Source organism: Choloepus didactylus, chromosome 18, assembly GCF_015220235.1.
Source record: "Choloepus didactylus isolate mChoDid1 chromosome 18, mChoDid1.pri, whole genome shotgun sequence".
Taxonomy (NCBI): Eukaryota; Metazoa; Chordata; class Mammalia; order Pilosa; family Megalonychidae; genus Choloepus; species Choloepus didactylus.
In genome coordinates, this window is record NC_051324.1 from 33,891,824 (window position 1) to 33,911,475 (window position 19,652).

The window sequence follows — 19,652 nt, forward strand, 5'->3', positions numbered from 1 at the left end:
TTTCATGCTTCTTCATAAATGCTCATATTTGTTTATCTTTCCAGTAAGGTAAGTTCATTTAACAGGGGTAGATTCAACTATTTCTTTTCTAATCTTTATCCCTTGCAGTGGAAAATACAGAGCCATCTGCAAAAAGTAACTGTACAACCATGATGATTATATCTAATGATAGGCAAGAGTAGTAAAATGCTCTAGGTCAGACTGGATTCTAGATATTATCAATCTGTACATCTACCCAAACAAAGACAGGAGAATACTGCTAGGACTAGACATATATTTATGTATCTATTGTTATAATGCTGGCTAGAATATTATGTCCACATATCAGGTCAATACAATGTTCTAAAGATACTCAGCTCTGAGAGAGAACAAAGGAATAAAAATCACTTTAAAAAAAAATCAAGTATGGAGAGGCTGGGAAGCATTTTTTTCAAGAGTATAAATACAACAGATATTCAAAATTTATTTTCTTCTATTTTCACCAACAATATTAATAGATCAGTAACCCAAAGTGACAAAAATTTAAAAATCTTCAAACCTCTATCATTCCTTCTGCAGTGAGGGAAAACGTTAGAACAGAATAACTTTAAATGAATCAAGACTATTCAATAAGGTGGTGAATACTACACAATGCCAGTATGTATCCTCCTAACACTCATCATATAGTAATCTGCTTTTAAAAAACACTGACAGCCCTCAAACAAAATAATATACTAAGGTTAATCTACAATTCTGAATATAGTACCTTTCATAATACTAAATTCCAAATTTAAAGCTGAAATAAATGTAGTATCTCTGGCCATTCTAAAATGGCAAGTTGACTGAAATTATTTTTTAAATTCAATTTTATTGCGATATATTCACATACCATACATACCATGCAGTCATACAAAGCATACAATCAATTGTTCACAATACCATTATACAGTTCTGTGTTCATCACCCAAATTAATTTTTGAACATTTTCATTACCACACACACACAAAATAATAAGAATAAAAAATTAAAGTGAAAAAGGACAATTAAAGTAAAACAGAACACTAGGTGCTTTTTTTTTTTTTTTTTGGCCCCCATTTTTCTACTCATCCACCATACACTGGACAAAGGGGAGTGTGGTCCATATGGCTTTCCCAATCACATTGTCACCCCTCAGAAGCTACATTTTTATATAATCATCTTCAAGATTCAAGGGTTCTGGATTGCAGTTTGATAGTTTCAGGTATTTACTGCTAGCTATTCCAATTCATTAGAACCTAAAAAAGGTTACCTATATTGTGTGTAAGAGTGCCCACCAGAGTGACCTCTCCGCTCCTTTTGGAATCTCTCTACCATTGAAGCTTATTTCATTTCTTTTCACATCCCCCTTTTGGTCAAGAAGATGTTCTCCATCCCACGATGTGGGGTCTAGATTCCTCCCCAGGAGTCATACTCTACATTGCCAGGGAGATTTATACCCCTGGGTGTCAGATCCCACATAGTGGGGAGGGCAGTGATTTCACCTTTCAAGTTGGCTTAGCTAGAGAGAGAGGTCCACATCTGAGCAACAAAGAGGCATTCAGGAGGAGACAGGCACAATTATAAGCAGGCCTAGCCTCTCCTTTGCAGCAACTGACTGAAATTATTTTTAAGCAGAAAATATAAAAGAAAAATTGTATGTTTAAGTATACAGATAGCTTTTCATTAATGATAGAGAATAATGAGATAATATCACTTGATTGTCAAATTGCTGATCTGGAGACCAAGTCTAAATGGAAAATAAACCGTAAATAGGAAAACAGAAGTGAAATCTAGGAAAAGATTAGTTTTATGGTAGTTCAGATGAAAACATTTTGAAAGACTTTCCTAATCAACTACTGACTGAGCACCTATTACGTGCCAGTCATTTTTCAAGGTGCAAGGGATGAAGTAATGAACTCAGACAGTCTGTGACCATAAGGAGCTTATATTCTAGTGGGAAGAAGGGTGTTTGGGAAGGCAGATACAAACACATAAATAAGCAAGAATTTCATTTAAAGGAAAGGCCATGAAGATAATAAAAATAAGTAGTGGGATTAAAACTATATATAACATTTACTCTTTTTGTTCCAAATCTAAAAGTAATAAACTCTCATTACAGAAAATTTGGGGATTGCTTAGGGTAGACAGGTAGGAACTCTCTTGAGAAGGTAACATTTGAGTTAACATCTAAATGATGAGACAGGCATCATGTGAAGATCTGGGAGAAGCATGTTCTAAACAGAAGGAATGGCAAGTGCAAAGGCCTTGAAGAGGGAAATGATCTGGCAAAGTCAAAGAACAGAAAGAAGGCCAAAGCGTCTGGAATGTAGTGAATAAAAGATTAGGTAAAGCAAGATTTTACAGGGCTTTGCAGGCAAAGGTAAGAAGTTTTGGCTACAACAGTAAATGAGGTGATCTGATTCATGCTCTAGAATAATGCTGTCCAATAGAACTTTCTGAGATGACAGAAATGCTTTATATTTCTACGCTGTCCAACTTGGTAGCCACTTAGTAACATATGGCTATTGAGTATGTGAAATGTGGTTACTGTGACTAATTTCTTATTTTAATTAATTTAAATTGTCACATATGGTTACTGGCTATCGAACTGAATAGTGTAACTCGAGAGAGACTGTTACGGTTAAAGTGTGGCGAATGGATTATAGCAAAGCCCAGAGTGGAAGCACATCAACCAGGATAAAGGTATCTGAACAGTCTCCAGAAAAAATACCTTAGAGAAAAAAAGGACTGACATTAGCAATACAAATTTGACAGTCATCCATATCAAAGAGGGCCAAAAGATTAAATAAGAAAAAGACTAATCTAGGTAGGGGTTCTAAATTTAGAGAAGGAAAAGAACCGTGCTCACTTCTCATTTCCACAAAGCTAAGAATTGCATTTCCAACTATGTACATTTTCAGTGACCTTCACTGTAGGTATGCCCACCTAGAATAACAATTTCTGGAAATTATTATCTAATAATTGGCATATTGATGGGTTAGCTACCTCAACATTTTATGCCTGAAAGGCACAGTTTGATATTTTCTCCAGTCTCTGCTGGTTGAAACAAAAGGAAAAATTGAACATATGGAGACTCTTTGGGGTCTGTGTCCATCTGGGCTGACACTAAGCAGGAGGCAGTATCCAAGGAATTTTTGGCCCAACTGAGGGTCTAATTTTGCCTCAATACTCTGCTAATGAAAAGACAGGTTCTCAAGGCTCTCTAAATATGGCTCTACCACCTAAGAATATTTTATTTTTATGGCAATATAAAACATGCCTACCAGTTCACACTTTCTGTTAAAAGCAAAAACTATTTTATTGATTAAATTCTTCTTTACATGAAATGGGACATACACAAATTTAAAAGTCACTGGTTCCTGAAAATTAACTCTACTTACTGTAAGACTGAGCAAGATGACTAGATTGTCATAAGACAAAGACAAAACTAAAATATATTGAAAACAAACCTAAAGGAAAATAACTTCTCCCCTGCTGTGTCTTTTCCAAGAACTAGTTAAGAAATTTGGGAAAAAAAAAAAAAGATTTTGAAAGGGATGGGGTGGATATTTAAATAAAGACGGTAGGTTTTTCATTTTAAATGGGGAGGAAAGCATTGTGAGGTGTAGCAGAAATTGAAGACCTACAGCCATTCTCATCTCTTCATGCTCGCTGATTTTGTTCAGGCACTGACCCCTTTCCATTTGAATCAGGAGTAAACCATGATTAATTTAAGCCAATTATAGTGTACAATTCCACTCCCCCTTGCCAGTGACTGATTCAGAAGTTACCAAGTGTCTCAGCTTTGGCTTATGAGACTCAGGTATAGGTCTGCTGGGTGGTTTCTGGGAAAGGTTCCCTTGTCTTCAAAGGAAAAAAAGAATGTTGGTTGGAACGCGAGCCTTTCTCGTGCTAGACAATGTGGAATGTGCATGTGATGCCTCAAACCATGGCAGCTTATAATCACTGAAGAGCTAGCCAAAGACAAAACGAGCACATGGAGGATAAAAGAGCAGACATGCAAAGAACCTGGTTCCTTGATAACCTCCTTCAATTCTGAATTAACCTAACCTAGACCTACTCAATATTGTATTAATTATCTTTTTATCAAATTCTTTGTATTCTTAGGATGTGTTGCTTATGTAGATGGCTCCTAGGTTTAATATACACATGGGTTTCTGGCAGTTATCTTTTTGTTTACTGTACCTTCTATTATCAGTATCTCTTTTGTATCAATTAGTGGTTTTCACTCTGATTTCTGCTTATGTTGTTATTTTTGGGGATGTTTCCTGTTAACAACACAGAACTAGATTTTATTTTTTAACCCTCCTACTAATATATATTGTGGTAACAATTATAACTGGTTTTAATCTTTTCACCTTATTTTTCATTTATCATTAGTTGTTTTTCATTTATCATATATCGTTGTTTCCTTTATTCTGTTTGCTTATATCCAGCTTATTCAGGTTTCTAGTGATTCTTACCCCTCTTCCATTACCCTAATTTGGAAATTCTATCACATTTTTCCATGATATGAGTCATTATATACCCATCCTTAGAAATGATAATGTTTGAACAAGTAATGAAGCCCATTCCTACTCCATCGACCAAAATGAAACCTTTATAATACTCTTACTTTTCCATTTTCTTAACTGTACATTTTAAAAACAGGATATCATATATACTCAATGTAAAGTAACCTGAATAAAACAACATGAGGCTCTGTTTTTTGCAACAAAAAGTTTTTTGGTCATTCTGAATATGTTAAATTTTGGGGATATATATAGTAACATTTTCTTCTTACGATATTTAAATCATCTTTGTTATACATAAATATTTAAAATCACATTATACATTTAGAAAATTGTTTTTCCCACCTCACAATTTATGAAACAACTTCACTCAAACTATTCACATGCATCTTAAATATCTTTGTCTTCATCATCACCATAGCTACTGTTTGAGTCATGTAATGTCATCTTAACATCTAACAATAAAACACTGCGCGCTTATTTGAAAGTCGGCACTTTTGAGTCGGATAAAAGGAACCATTTGTTAAGCATTAGGACTGGTCAGGCTTTTCCACTCCTTCTATAGTAAATAGACATCCATGATCTCCACAAACAAACCACTTACTGCTTCACTTTTCAAAGTAAAACAAAAGCCAGTTAATAAAGACATCAACACAACAGTAAGATCATGACCTTGGCAATAATTCTACATCTGTTAAATTTCATTACTTACTTAAAGAGAAAATTCTGCCAGGTGATCTCTATGAGCATCCTGACATGAGCACTGACTTGGTTTGAGGCTTGCATTTCCTTCCCAAATACTTTGTTGTTCAAAATAATACTTGAAAGAACACCACATAAACATGAGGGACTTTGTAAGGTGACTTTCTTTATTGAGGGATAATTTTTTTTGGGAAAAAAACAACACAAAACCACCTTACCTTACATTATGTTAAATAACATTATGTTGTTTCTAAAACTTCCCTTTCACCTCCAGTTTGAAAAAATCCTCACAAAGCATAAATTACAAATTTCCAGACACATATATACATATAATATGTATGTAACCATATAATATAAGGTTCGTTACTTACCATTATTTCGATACCATCTTCCCCAATCATGAAATGTTACTATTGCACTTTTATTTGGTTAGAGAAATTCCTCAGATATTTTCCTCAGATAAGGTACATGGAAGTATAGTGGATCTTTATATATTTGAAAATTCTTTCTTTTGCTCTACAAGTTGGTGAGGTCTACTATTTTCTTTCAATACTTGAGATACTGCTATTATCTTCTAGATTCTAGTTTTGTTTATTCTTGGATTTCATGTTTTAACTGCCTACAACTCAGGGTTCTCTTTCAATCAGATTTGTGTCTTTCCCCCTCCAGTTTGGGAAACTCCTTTTCTCAATTAAAAAAAAAAAGTTAACTGTCAAAGTAATACATGCCTAAGGTTTAAAATAATAAATATTAGGGAAGGATTTAAAATAAAAAATTAGCCTGCTCTGCCCAAAGGCAATCTTTACTCTATCTATCCTCGGGAGATCTCAACAGAACTCTTGACCTCAAACAAACCATGATGAAATGGGCTGTTTTACTCCAGAGAAAAAATTGGAAAAAGGGATTGGGGACATGCTTTCAGGCTATCATCTTCCAAAAATCCACCAATATATGAACAGTGGTTATTCCTGGGCAGAAGAGTTAAAGGTAATAATCATTTTCCTCTTCATACTTAGTTTTCTGTATATTCTGAATTTGTTTGGCAAGAGATATTTCTAAAAATAAACCTACTAAATAGAGTAAGTGTAAAGGGAAACAGGCAGAATGCCTGAGAAACACAAGTACTGAGAAACGGTACCAGGCTTTTAACTACAGAAAGGCCAAAATAGTTTTCTGACATTTGCTCTAGAATATTTCAGTGCTAGCCCCAGAACAGAAACTGGCTTTGTGATATTAAGTTAAAAAACATACTCTTACTCTTGCATTCGGTTTTGCCATTGGTGAAAGGATTTCATTATCTGCTTTGTAAAACACTTCTTTTCCAATTTAAACACATGGCCAATTAATACCCCCAATTTCCACCTGCCTGAAAAAAACTTAGAAAAATTTAATCTTTTTTTCAGAAAATACCAAAGTGACAACAAAGTTATATCTACATTTATAAACATATAACTATGGATGATATATAAAACAATATCAAATACACCTACGAATAACCAAGATTTTGGCAAGCAGTTTTGTAGAGGTAAATTTCATTTTGAAATTTGAAATTCGTAAGAACAAAATGTCTTAGTATACAGGAGTAAGCTGGTATTAGAAATGGATTTGTTTCTTGGTTCAGACACTTTTCTAATTTCATATGTGCCTGTTTCAGAAGAAAGTCAGGGCAATCACCGTGGTGTTAGTTAGCTAATATTTCCCTCTACTTCTTCCTTAATGTAGAACCATAATGTCCTTCAGAGGAGCAACATGCACAATTAAAAATCCTTGCTCCTCAGACCACTTTGCATAGGTTGGGGGATGTGAGGAATATGCCCCAGTTCTAACCAAAGAGACGGGGTAAGGCTTTTAAAGGGAAGCTATTTTTCTGATTTAAAAACTAAAACACTGCATTCAGCTGGCATGAACCTTTTGCCCTTCCTTTTTCCCCCTGCTTGTAACACCTGCAACCGTAATGATGTGAGATACATGCAGAAGTCTGAATTTATATCTAACAGAGGAAGGACAGAAGGAGCTGTGGTCTCTGATGAGGACAGTATGAAGTATCCACACCAGGGCTACAATGCCTATCTTGTAAGACTTCTTATAATGTGGGGAAAAGAAACCTTTTGGTTAAGCTAAAGCAAAATTTACGTAGGAACCTTAAAATTACAGAGAAGAAACAGTCATATATCAAATAAATCTGATTCTGTGAATAAAAAGCAAGCACATACAAAAAGAAAGTGCCTTGCCTTTTTGTAAGAAGACTGCTATAAAGAGAAATCTGCAATGAAAGCATCCAAAACAGCTTTTCTGTTCAAAATTTACTAGTTTATGAACAAAGAAACATTTAACTACCCCCCAAAATCTCATATGGGACAGTCTAGTCTCCTTTTCCTACAAAGACAAAATGGGCAGAAGAGGGGAGGGAAGATGGTAGATTATTTTTCTCAGTACTATAAATTAGAGGCCAAAATACCAAAACCCTTTTATAGTTCATGGACACAAATATTACTACAATTTATCATATACTTCTAAAATATCTGTGAGCAATTATCACAAGCTTCTAAAACAGTATTTATAATTAAGTTGGTAAATTACAAAATTTAAGTTCAGAATTTGAATGTCTCTTTCAGAGGTAAGCCCTGTTTAAAACAGGGAAATGACAGCTTCAAAAGACTGAAAACCAAAATAAAAAGAGAACTTTGGTCAATTTTAGCTTAAAGCAACAAGGGATTTAGAGAATAATCTATATTCTAGCCCTGAAGGGGTTCAAATTTAATAAACTCATCTCCAAGATAGGAAAGAAATACGAGCCCTTATTCCACAAAAATAGGAAACTATAAATTCATTAAGCTGATCAGATTTTAGTTAACGTAGGAGAAGGAATTAATTTCTGCTATTTTATTTTTTTTACTTTATTTTGATTTCCCTTTAGTTTAATAAAAAATTCTTTTTAAGAAATGTCACATCATATTGGGGAACAGAGAGAAAACTTACATAAAACAGATAAAGCTAAATGTTACATATGGAGAAAAAACAAGGACAGTAAAAGCAAAGAGTTAATGTTCGCAGTTAGAGAAAAAGACTTAAAGATGTAAAATGTAATTAAGAAAAAAAAGAGAAAAAAAAAAAAAGAAAAAAAAAAAAAAAAAAAATGTAATTAAGAACTAAAAGGAAAAACAAGAAACAAGAGATGTGTTTACATCTAGATCTGCTTGCCTTTAAGTACAACTGAAAAAATAACATATTTCAATGAAAACAGTCAGTAAAAGAATAATCTTCTGTACAATTCTGGAAATGTAAACAAAGTAGGGGTAAAAACTAAAACCCAAGACAAAAGTATACTTCTTGAGTTTCCTTGCATCCATTTCCTACCACAGTTCCTGACACAGTCGGGTTTATAATACTCAAGTCCAACCTAAGATGTCTATAGCAGGTTAACTATATTTTGGAGGTAGGAGACAGGAGGTCAGTCTAATGAAACTGTTTCACATAAATGCTACCTCAGACATTTTGAATGTTGGAGTACATGTAGAAGAACTAAAACTATAAAAGCCATTAAATGCCATTATAGCGTATAAATAGGATCTGTTACAACTTACCTCACACAACATTCTACTGCACGAAACCAGTGAAGCATCTCATCATGTAGAGTACACAGCTGAAGGCAGGACAGAAAAACTTTCTCAGCATCACTGTACCAGCCTGCATCTGACAGAAAGCCACCTAAAGAAAAAGAAAAAATCATATAAATTATCTCATTTAATTTTCACAACACATCTTCAACATAAAAACTATCATTATCTCATTTAATAGATAAAAATATTGACACACAAAGAAACCAAAACTTACAAGCTAATAAGTGGAAAGAACTGAATCCATACAATCTGACTTCAGGGGCTAAACCTATAGTTATTCTACTACTTTAGCTATTATAAGGAACACTTCCATAGTGCTCTTCAGCATTAGTTACAATAACCAGAAAACAGGAAGTAACATACCATGTTTCTTCAATCCTAAACTACGTATTTTTCTCACATTTAAAAATCAATGAAATTAGAATATATCTTAAAAGTGACAGTATCTTACAATAATTGGCAACATTTTTCTTTGTAGCACAAAAAATACGGTCTCTTACAATCTGACTCAATAAAATATTTTATTTTGCTCAGACCCACGTCTGTTTAATTAAACCTATATAAAATCAAACAAATATTTTATCACTTGGCGAGAACTGTGTTTTAGAACATTCTGGGGCCTTCACCAAATGACTAGAATAATGAGGTTATTATACATATTCACACTAAGTATCCTTCTAATCATCCCATTATATCATGTGCTATGCTGGCAATTAGGCCATTGCCTCTCAACCTCAAACCCAACCTTCTGGACACTTACGTGAGGCTAGGACTCTGCAAACCACATTTGTCCTTTGCCAGCTAGCTCCCAGCAAGGCTCTGCTAATAGGTGGTGCTAGAAGGGGTCTGTAAGGCTGGAGAAGCAAGAAGGGACATTCTTTGTTTGCTATCTGCTTCCATCTTCATGGACCAGCTGACAGAAACATTGCAGTTTTTGAACAGCTGGAAACACTTTCACAGGACCCACTCAGAGACATCAGTACCAGCCACATGCTCTTCCAACAGGTCTAGGCCCTAGACTCATGGGCCCCTTAGGAGAACTCCGGAGGCATAAGTACCAGCCTAGCAGCATCCCAGCTCCATGGAGCTTATCTTCCATCTTCTAAATCTCCTAAATCTTAGTAATTCCCTTTGTTCCCCAAACCTAGATGTGGTAGCTGCTGCCTACAGGTGCTATGTCCATGATTCTCTAATGCTCCCTTTTTGTCTTAGTTTTAGCTTTCATTATAGACTATTAAAAAGATTCTTTATATTAAATTCTATCTCAACAACATGGATGAACCTTTATGCTAAGAGAAAGAGGCTAGTCACAAAGAGCATGTATGATTCCATTTATATGAAATGTCCAGAATAAGCAAATCTAGCGAGACAAAGTAGACTGGTGGTTGCATAAGGCTGGGAGCACTGGAGCAAAATGGCAATTGATGGCTAATGGACACAAGTTTCCCTTATGGGATTTATGTCAAAGTTCTAAAATTGACAGGTGCACAACTCTGAAGATATTAGCAACCGGTGAACTGTATACTTTCAATTGGTGAATTGTGTGGTATGTGAATTATCTCAATAAAGCTGTGATGACAAAAAATTATCTCCATCTGCCACATACTTCTGGTATGAAGTTTTTTCACTATTTGATCATTTTAGGATCAAGACTGATAATATGAGTTTGTTAAGACTTCTTTCTATCTTCAAGCTAATTACAATGTTCATTAATGAGTCACTTAATAGCTCATTAAATGGCCAACTTAAACTTAGTGTAAGTTTTCTTGGAGATGACAGAGGAACTTAACAACCACTAGCCTTCCTGCTTTTCATCTTCCTTGATACTACATTTCTCCTACAATTTTTACCCAACCATCTAGTACTAAAGGAATGTCATTACTAGAATTCACCAAGATCACACTTTATGTTAAAAACATTCTTTGGTCATAATTCTTTGTTGCAATTTATATTCTGTTGGGATATCAAAGGATAAATGCTGAGGGTTTTTCTCAGAAAAGAATGTTCTGATGTTCCTCCAGCAAACCATCTATGATGACTATAAAGAATCATTATAAGATTGAAGAAAACGATCATGAAAAGTTGTTGGCAAAAAATGTGTATGTGTGGGTATGTGTGCACTTTCATATGAGAGAGAAATCATGCACATATACACATTAACGTGACAATTTGAAGATGACAGGTAGTCTGTGGTGATAAAACAGTACTGTATCCTGATTGTGGTGATGATTATATGAATCTTTACAAGGAATCAGTTGCATAGAACCAAGCACACGCACACACACACTCACCCAAATGAGTGCATGGAAAACTGGTGAAAACTAAATAAGGTCAGTAGCTTAGTTAACAATATTGTACTGAAGTCAATGTCCTGGTTTTGATATTGTCCTATAGTTATATAAGATGTTACCACTGGGGGAAGCTTGAGGAATGATTCAAGGGGCTCTGTATTATTGTTGTGACTTTCTGTGAATCTATAATCTTTTCAAAAGAAAAATTTTTTTAAAAAGGAAAAAAAAAGTAGCAACTCTAATACACAATTGCCCAAAATATACTTAACTATATAGATTTATAAAAATTCTCTAAAATGTTAAACAAACATTAAACAATGTTTCTCTTTGTGTATAGCATATAAAACTTTTTCAGAATGCTTTTACATTTACAGTTTCATTATCTTCATAATACCACCCAAAAACAAATTTAGATCTACCCTCAAGTAAGAGACAGGAAAACTAAGGCTGCAAAAGGATTAAGTCCCATGTCAGATCAGAGAGCTGGTGAAAAGAGGTAGGTGGCAGTATGACATGTTAGAAATACATGTGCCTTGGAATCATACAGGCATGGGATTCTAACCGTGGCTCCACTCCAAGATGTATGACTTGAGCAAGTTACTTAACTTTTGTGAGTTTGTTTCCTCATTTGTAAAATGCTACTGATACCACCACTTTACTGGAAAGTCACAAGAATTTAGAAGGATAGCATTCAAATGTGTAATATAATGCTTGGCACAGAGTTTATACTCAATAAATCACAACGATTAGTATATCTAGTTCTTCTGATGTTTTCCTTTCTTATGACCTCCTTAAACAGACTTTGGGAAAGTCATGGGGAAATCTGTAATTGTTAACAGGTTACCTTTGAGTTATGTCTCAGGGCAAAACACTCCTCTGTTTTACCATTACTTACCTAAAACAAAGCCAACTTGAATGGCTTTTTCTTTTACTGCAGCATCTGATTCTGCTATATAAGAGCACCGTCTACTGAATGAGTAGGCCAACACTGAAGCAACTTTCACACCATGATCCATCAAAGCCTGGAAACAATGATGAAGCAAATGTCTGAAAGGCAAGAAAGAAAATTACTTCATAAGCGAAACACATTTTTGTTCCTTTTCAAAGGTCTAGCTTGCTTTAAAATAAAAATAAAATAAAATAAAATAAAAGCTTCATTACTTCCAGATTGGAATAAGGTAAAAAGCTTCTTGCCTTATGAATTATGAGGCCTTATTCGCTCCTAATTTAGCCTAATATCTTTACTCAGTGGATCAAAGATGACCGTATAACACTCAGGAAAAATACATGGTGGCAATAGAGTACATTGATGGTAACAGAGCAAAGAAAATAAGGGGAAAAGATGAAACTAGCTTTTAAGATCAGCTTTAAAAACCAAATTGTCCTAAAACTCAACAATAAAAAGACAAATAATATAAAGTCAAATGACCCAATAAAAAATGGGAAAAGGACCTAAATCAGAGGATATACAAATGACCAATAAGCAAAAGAAAAGATGCTCATTATCACTAGTCATTAGAGAAATGCAAAGTAAAACCACACAATGAGATACCACTTCGCACCCATTAGCATGGCTATCATTCAAGTAAGGGAAAATAAGTATTGGTGAGAATGTGGAGAAATTGGAACCCTTGTGCACTGCTGGTGGGAATGTAAATAGTACAGCCATTCCGGAAAGGAGTTTTACATTTTCTCAAAGAGTTAAATACAGAATTACCATGTGACCGGGCAACTTCGCTCCTAGGTATACATATCAAACAGAATTGAAAGCAGGGACTCAAATAGATACCGTACATCAATGTTCACAGCAGCATTATTCACAATAATGAAAAGGTAGAAACAATCCAAGTATCTGCTGACAGATGAATGGATAACAAAATGTGGTATACATAAACAAGCAAATATTATTCAGCCATAAAAAGGAATGAAATTCTGATACATTCTACAACAGAGATGAACCTTAAAACATTATGCTAACTGACATAAACCAAACACAAAAGGACTAATATTTTGATTCCATATATATGAAATGTCTAGAATAAGCAAATTCATCAAGACAAAAGTGTATCAGAGTTGCTAGGGTATGGGGGAGAGGAAATGGAGAGTTGTTACTTAATAAAGAGTTGCTGTTTTAAGGGCTGAAAAATTTTGCTAATGGGTGGGGTAGTTAGTAATACAGCATTGTAAATGTAATTAATACCACTGAACTGCACACTTAGAAATGGTTAAATGGCAAATTTTATGATATATATATGTTACCACACACACAAAAAGACAAATAATCCAATTTAAAATTGGGTAATGGATTTGAACAATCAATACTCCGAAGAAAATATACAAATGGCTAATAAGTACTTCAAACTATGTTCAACATCATTGGTCATTAGGAAAATGGAAATCGGAACTGTAAGAAGATACCACTAGGATAGCTATAACAAAAAAAAGGAAAACAAGCATTGGGGAGGTGTGGAAAAATTGGAACCTGGAAATATTGCTGGTGAGCATGAGAAATGGTACAGCTGCTGTGGAAAACAATTTGGCAAGTCCTGAAAAAGTTAAACATAGCGTTGCGCTATGACTCAGCAATTCCACTCCTAGGTATATAATCAAAAGAACTGAAAACATATGTCCACACAAAAACTTGTCCATGAATGTTCACAGCAGCATTGTTCATAATAGCCAAAAAGTAGAAACAATCCAATGTCTATCAACTGATGAGTGAATAAACAAAATGTGGTATATACATACAATGGAAAATTACTCAGCCACAAAATGGAACGAAGTTCTGATGCATGCTGTGCTCATTTGTATATATTATGTCCCCCAGAAAAAGCCATATTCTTTAATGTAATCTTGTGGGGCAAATTTACTAGTGCTGAGTAGACTGGAATTCTGATTGAGTGTTTCCATGGAGATGTGACTCAATCAACTATGAGTGAAACGTTTGATTGCTTAATTTCCATGGAGGTGTTATCCCACCCATTCAGGGTGGGTGTTAACTGGATCACTGGATTAGTATAAAGGAATTCAACAGACAGAAGGACCTGAGAGCAACTGAGAGTGACATTTTGGAGAGAAGCTGCAGCTGAGAGACACATTTTGAAGATGGCCTTTGGAAGCTGACACTGAAATTTTGGAGAATGCCATTTTGAAACGCAACCTGGGAGCAAGCAGATGCCAGCCACGTGCCTTCCCAGCTAACAGATGTTTTTGGATGTCATCAGCCACCCTTCAGTGAAGGTACCCTATTATTGATGTCTTACCTTGGACACTTTAGGGCCTTAAGGCTGTAACTTTGTAACCAAATAAAACCCCTTTAAAATTGCCAATCCATTTCTGGTATTTTGCATAACAGCAGCATTAGCAAACCAGAACACATGCCATAAGTGGATGAACTTTGAATACATCATGGTGAGTGAAATAAGCCAGACACAAGGACAAATACTGTATGATCTCACTGATTTGAAATAATTAGAATAAGCAAATTCACAGAATCAAAAACTAGAGAACAGGTTACCAGGGGCCGAGGTGGGGGTAAAGTACGAGGAGTTAATTCTTAAATTGAAGAGTTTCTATTTGCGGATGATGGAACTTTTGGTAATGGATGGTAGAGATGGTAGCATAACATTGTAAACGTAATTAACAGCCCTGAATTATATACCTGAATGTGGTTAAAAGGGGAAATTTTAGGTTGTATATGTGTTACTAGAATAAAAATTAAAAAAAAAAAAAAAAAGGACTGTAAGACACAAACAAGGAACCCTAATGTAAACCATGAACTATAATTAATAACAGAATTATAATAATATTCTTTCATCAATTGTAATACACGTATCACACTAATGCCTGATGTTAATAGGGGGAGTATATAGGAACACTTATTTTCTGCATGATTTTTCTGTAAACTTACAAATTTTTAATTAAAAAAAAATTTACCTTTTATCCAAAGCTCGCAATACTTTAGCAAAAACTTCCAATTCACAAAATTCACTGCCCAGTTGACATAAGCGTCCCTGTTGGTAAAGCTGAAATTAAAAAATTAGAAGATGATATTTAAATTTTTTAAAACTTAATTTTAATTTCTATTTTAATTATATCATAATATAATACTATTCAAAGTCAGTATGATTACATAGTAAGTAGTATCAGGAAATATGCTTATACTGTCCAAGAAAAAAGTAACACTAAGTTAACAAATCCCTGTAATTCATATAAAAACTATGACTTCCTTTACATAATTTTTTATTTACATAAAAAATAAATTCCTATAATTCATTTTAATAGCTGTTTATAACTGTACAACACTTTGAACAATGCCTGATGCATGGTAGCTACAAAGTGATATAATTATTTGGTTATTAAATAAACAAAAAGTTATAATCAAGAAACTTTTAAAACTGCTAACTTTTTTATTGCTTAAATAAACTATATAATAAATGTAAAATTATCAAAATAATAGCAAAGATAATGTCCAGAGGCCAGAACTGGTTAACACACAGCTCTAGGGACTCTTCATAGCACCACAAGAATCTCAGTTCAGTTCTGGGCACAATACTTCACAATTAGTCTAAGAGTAGAATATATCTACAGTCATCCAGGATGGCAGGAGTTCTACTCAAGTCACAAACATGTACTCATTTTGCCCAACTTTTTTTTTTTAAATCAAATTCAGTTTTATTGAAATATATTCACACACCATACAGTCATCCATGGTGTACAATCAACTGTTCACAGTACCATCATACAGTTATGCATTTATCACCACAATCTATTTCTGAACATTTTCCTTATATTAGAAAGAATCAGAATAAGAATAAAAAATAAAAAAAGAACACCCAAATCACACACAACCCCCCTGCCCCCGACTCTATTTTTCATTTAGGTTTTGTCCCCATTTTTCTACTCATCCATCCATACACTGGATAAAGGAAGTGTGATCCACAGGGTTTTCACAATCATGCTGTTACCCCTTGTAAGCTACACTGTTATACAATCGTCTTCAGGAGTCCAGACTACTGGGTTGGAGTTTGATAGTTTCAGGTATTTACCTCTAGCTATTCCAGTACATTAAAACCTAAGACGTGTTATCTATATAGTGCATAAGAATGTCCACCAGAGTCACCTCTCGACTCCATTTGAAATCTCTCAGCCACTGAAACTTTATTTCATTTCATTTTGCATCCCCCTTTTCATTTTGCCCTTTTGAGAACTGCTATTTTTAAAAGTTTTTAATAAATCTATTAAACGTTTATCCTAAACAACACATGCACATGGTTTAAAAGAGACATATAATATTGCCGTTTGTCCTCCTGCCTAATTTCACTGAAAGCCCTTAACTTTATACATGTTATGTAGACAATACAGTGCCTTACAAAGCAGGAATTTTGTTATATTAATTCACTTTATATGATAGGGAGTTAATACTTAGCTCAGTTGATGAGAACAAGGGCTTCAGAAAGAGGACAAGGTCTAGATAAGAGTTCATTCTCTAAAAGGCCAGTTAGTTTTACTTTGCACAAGGAAAACATTCTACAAACTCAGTCAGCAAACGCTTGGGCACAAATCACTAGTTACAATCTGAAGTAAACTTAGGTATATTAATGCAAATCTATAACCACCACTGGGGAAAGAGAGTCCATATGCTCAGGAAGGTGAGGCAGCAATGTTATCCTCACATAATGGTTAATATTCTTATTAAAGTTAAAACCTTCTTAAGGAGGGCCTTTCTGCAATGAATAAAGACTTGCCAATCTTAGAGATGACTCCATGTTTTCTGCTGTAGGAAAACAAGGGCTTCGGGAACATATACAGTAAAATTCACCACTATTATATCTGTCATATTTACTTCGACTATTTAACCAATACAAAATAATTCAGAAAAATAAAGCTAAGAAGTTATGACTAAACTGTTTTTGGGCTTAACAATACAATAAATTTCTGATTTGCGGTCAAAAGACAAACACGGTTATCAAAAGAAATATACATACAACACGTTATATAGCATAAAAATCTTAGATTCTTACTATGACTCATCACTGGCAAACTTAGGGTTATAATTTCTTTTTTAAGACAGAAGTGAAAACAACTTGTACAATTATTCTGCCTGTACTAACTAGTCAAAGACAAATTCAGTATTACAAATTCTACAAACTCTTAATATCCCTTAATGACTGAAAATTGGGGTATCCTAAAATGGTATTTGAAAACATAATCTAGAAAAGTCATTGCTTTAGTTAGTTTTAAACTTAGTAAAAATATGCCTTAAAAACCCCTAATTTTTCTTTACTCAGCTGTTTAATATTTCTAATAAAAAGTGTGTTCACATTTAAACTGCAGAAGGGGGTGAAAAGATTTTATTGTTCCAACTCAATTTTACTAGGTTTAACCAAAAAATACACATTTATTTCATTTTATGAACTAACGGGATTTTGAACACCAATCTGGTATAAAATAACCATCTACTCCTTACAGAAATCTTTTATGTGCCAGGCGCTGTTCTAAAAGCTTTTCATTAAGTTATTAATCCTATCCTTTTATAGAAGAGTAAATGGAAGCCTATGGAATTCGGTAACCTGCTCAAAATCACACAATTAAGAAGTGGTAAAGCAGGAATCTGACCCCTGTAGGTCCTTACACCCATGTTCTTAACCACTTTACCATACTGCCTCTTAAAGATAACCTTTAAGGAAATAAGAAAGAGTTAAAAATGAGCAATATTTTTAATAGAAATAACAGAATAAACTGTAATCCCTTCATAGATTCAAATATATTATGAAGTGGAACTCAAAAGAAAACTGAGACTCTAGGTTCCTTGGTGATGATTCTCTTATCGGATTTTTAAAACCTGACATTTTTAGTTCATAATTTCAGTGCCTAATACTATACTCTGCATCTGTAGAATAACAACAGCTATACTGACTACTTTTACCCTTTGATACTGTACCAATTTGCATATATTATATCCCCCCAGAAAAAGCCATGTTCTTTGATGCAATCTTGTGGGGGCAGACATATTAGTGGTGATTAAGTTGGAATGTTTGGATTAGGTTGTTTCCATGGAAATACGCCTCACCCAACTGTGGGTGATAATTCTGATTGGATAATTTCCATGGAGGTGTGGCCCCGCCCATTGAGCATGGGCCTTGATTAGTTTACTGCAGCACTATATAAACTCAGACAGAAGGAGTAGGCTTGCTACAGCCAAGAGGGACACTTTGAAGAATGCAAAGAAGCTGAGAGAGTAGCTGCAGATGAGAGATGGTTTGAACATGGCTGTTGAAAGCAGACTCTTGCTCCGGAGAAGCTAAGAGAGGACAAATACCCCGAGAGCAATAAAGAGTGACATCTTTGAGGAACTGCAGCCTAGAAAGGAACGTCCTGTGAGAAAGCCATTTTGAAACAGAACTTTGGAGCAGACGCTAGCCACGTGCCTTCCCAGCTAACAGAGGTTCTCTGGACACCACTGGCCATCCTCCAGTGAAGGTACCCGATTGCTGATGTGTTACTCGGACACTTTATGGCCTTAAGACTGTAACTGTGTAACCAAATAAACCCCCTTTTACAAAAGCCAATCCATTTCTGGTGTTTTGCATTCCAGAAGCATTAGCAAACTAGAACAGATTTTGGTACCAGGAGTGGAGTGCTGCTGAGTATGCAAATACCAAACATGTTGGAAATGCTTTTTAAATGGATAAGGGGAAGATTCTGGAAGAATTGTGAGGAGCTTGATAGAAAAGGCCTAAACTGCTTTGAAGACACTGTGGAAATATGGACTCTAAACATACTTCTGATGATGCCTTGAGCAGAAATGACGAATGTGTTGTTGCAAACTGGAAGGAAGGCAATTCTTGTTTAAAGTGGCAGAGAATTTGGCAAAATTGAGTCCTTGTGTTGGATGGAAGGCAGAATTTGAAAGCAACGACCTGGAATATTTAGCTGACGAGATCTCCAAGCAAAATAAAGAAGTAGTAGGCTGGCTTTTACTTGCAGCTTATAGTAAAATGTGAGAGGACAGACATAAGCTGAGAAATGAACTCTTGGTTTCAAAGAAATCAGAAATTAATGGCCTGAAAAACTCTGGGCTGCCAGGGGGTGAAACCCCAGAAGCTACAGCCCAACATGAGGATATAACCAAACATGGAACCCAGCCGCCATTTCAGTACAAGCCAAGATTGGAGGAGTTAAGCAGAAAGGATTCGTGGAAAGTCCTATCGTCTGATGGCTTTGACCCCTGCGTGCTTCGTGCAAAGCCAACAGAATTTTTGTGAGCTCTTTACAGACACAGCCGCTGCCAATCAGGATTGGAGGAGACAGATAAGGAACAAATCAAAGGAAAAATTTCTTCAAAGACAGAGCCATGGAGGTTCAGGTCTGGAATCAAGAGGTCTCAGGCTGGGAGAGCACAGTGGCCCAAAAACATGGAAAGGGTGAGTTTGACCCAGAGGTCGAGGGTGGGCCTTTCACCTCGATGTTCAGAAAAGGTGTTGCCACCTCAGGCCTCAAAGAGGGTA

At 35.1% G+C, this 19,652-nt stretch overlaps 1 protein-coding gene across 1 annotated transcript in view; it reads right to left on the reverse strand.

The window, feature by feature from the left end:
- Positions 1 to 19,652, reverse strand: part of APPBP2 (amyloid beta precursor protein binding protein 2) — a 68,479-nt gene that overhangs the window by 20,049 nt on the left and 28,778 nt on the right. Inside the window, exons 2-4 of the mRNA XM_037809402.1 lie at positions 15,079 to 15,167; positions 12,038 to 12,189; positions 8,816 to 8,939 (exon numbers count right to left, since the gene is read on the reverse strand). Of these exons, the coding sequence (XP_037665330.1) occupies positions 8,816 to 8,939; positions 12,038 to 12,189; positions 15,079 to 15,167 (365 nt within the window). The remainder of the gene's footprint in view (positions 1 to 8,815; positions 8,940 to 12,037; positions 12,190 to 15,078; positions 15,168 to 19,652) is intronic.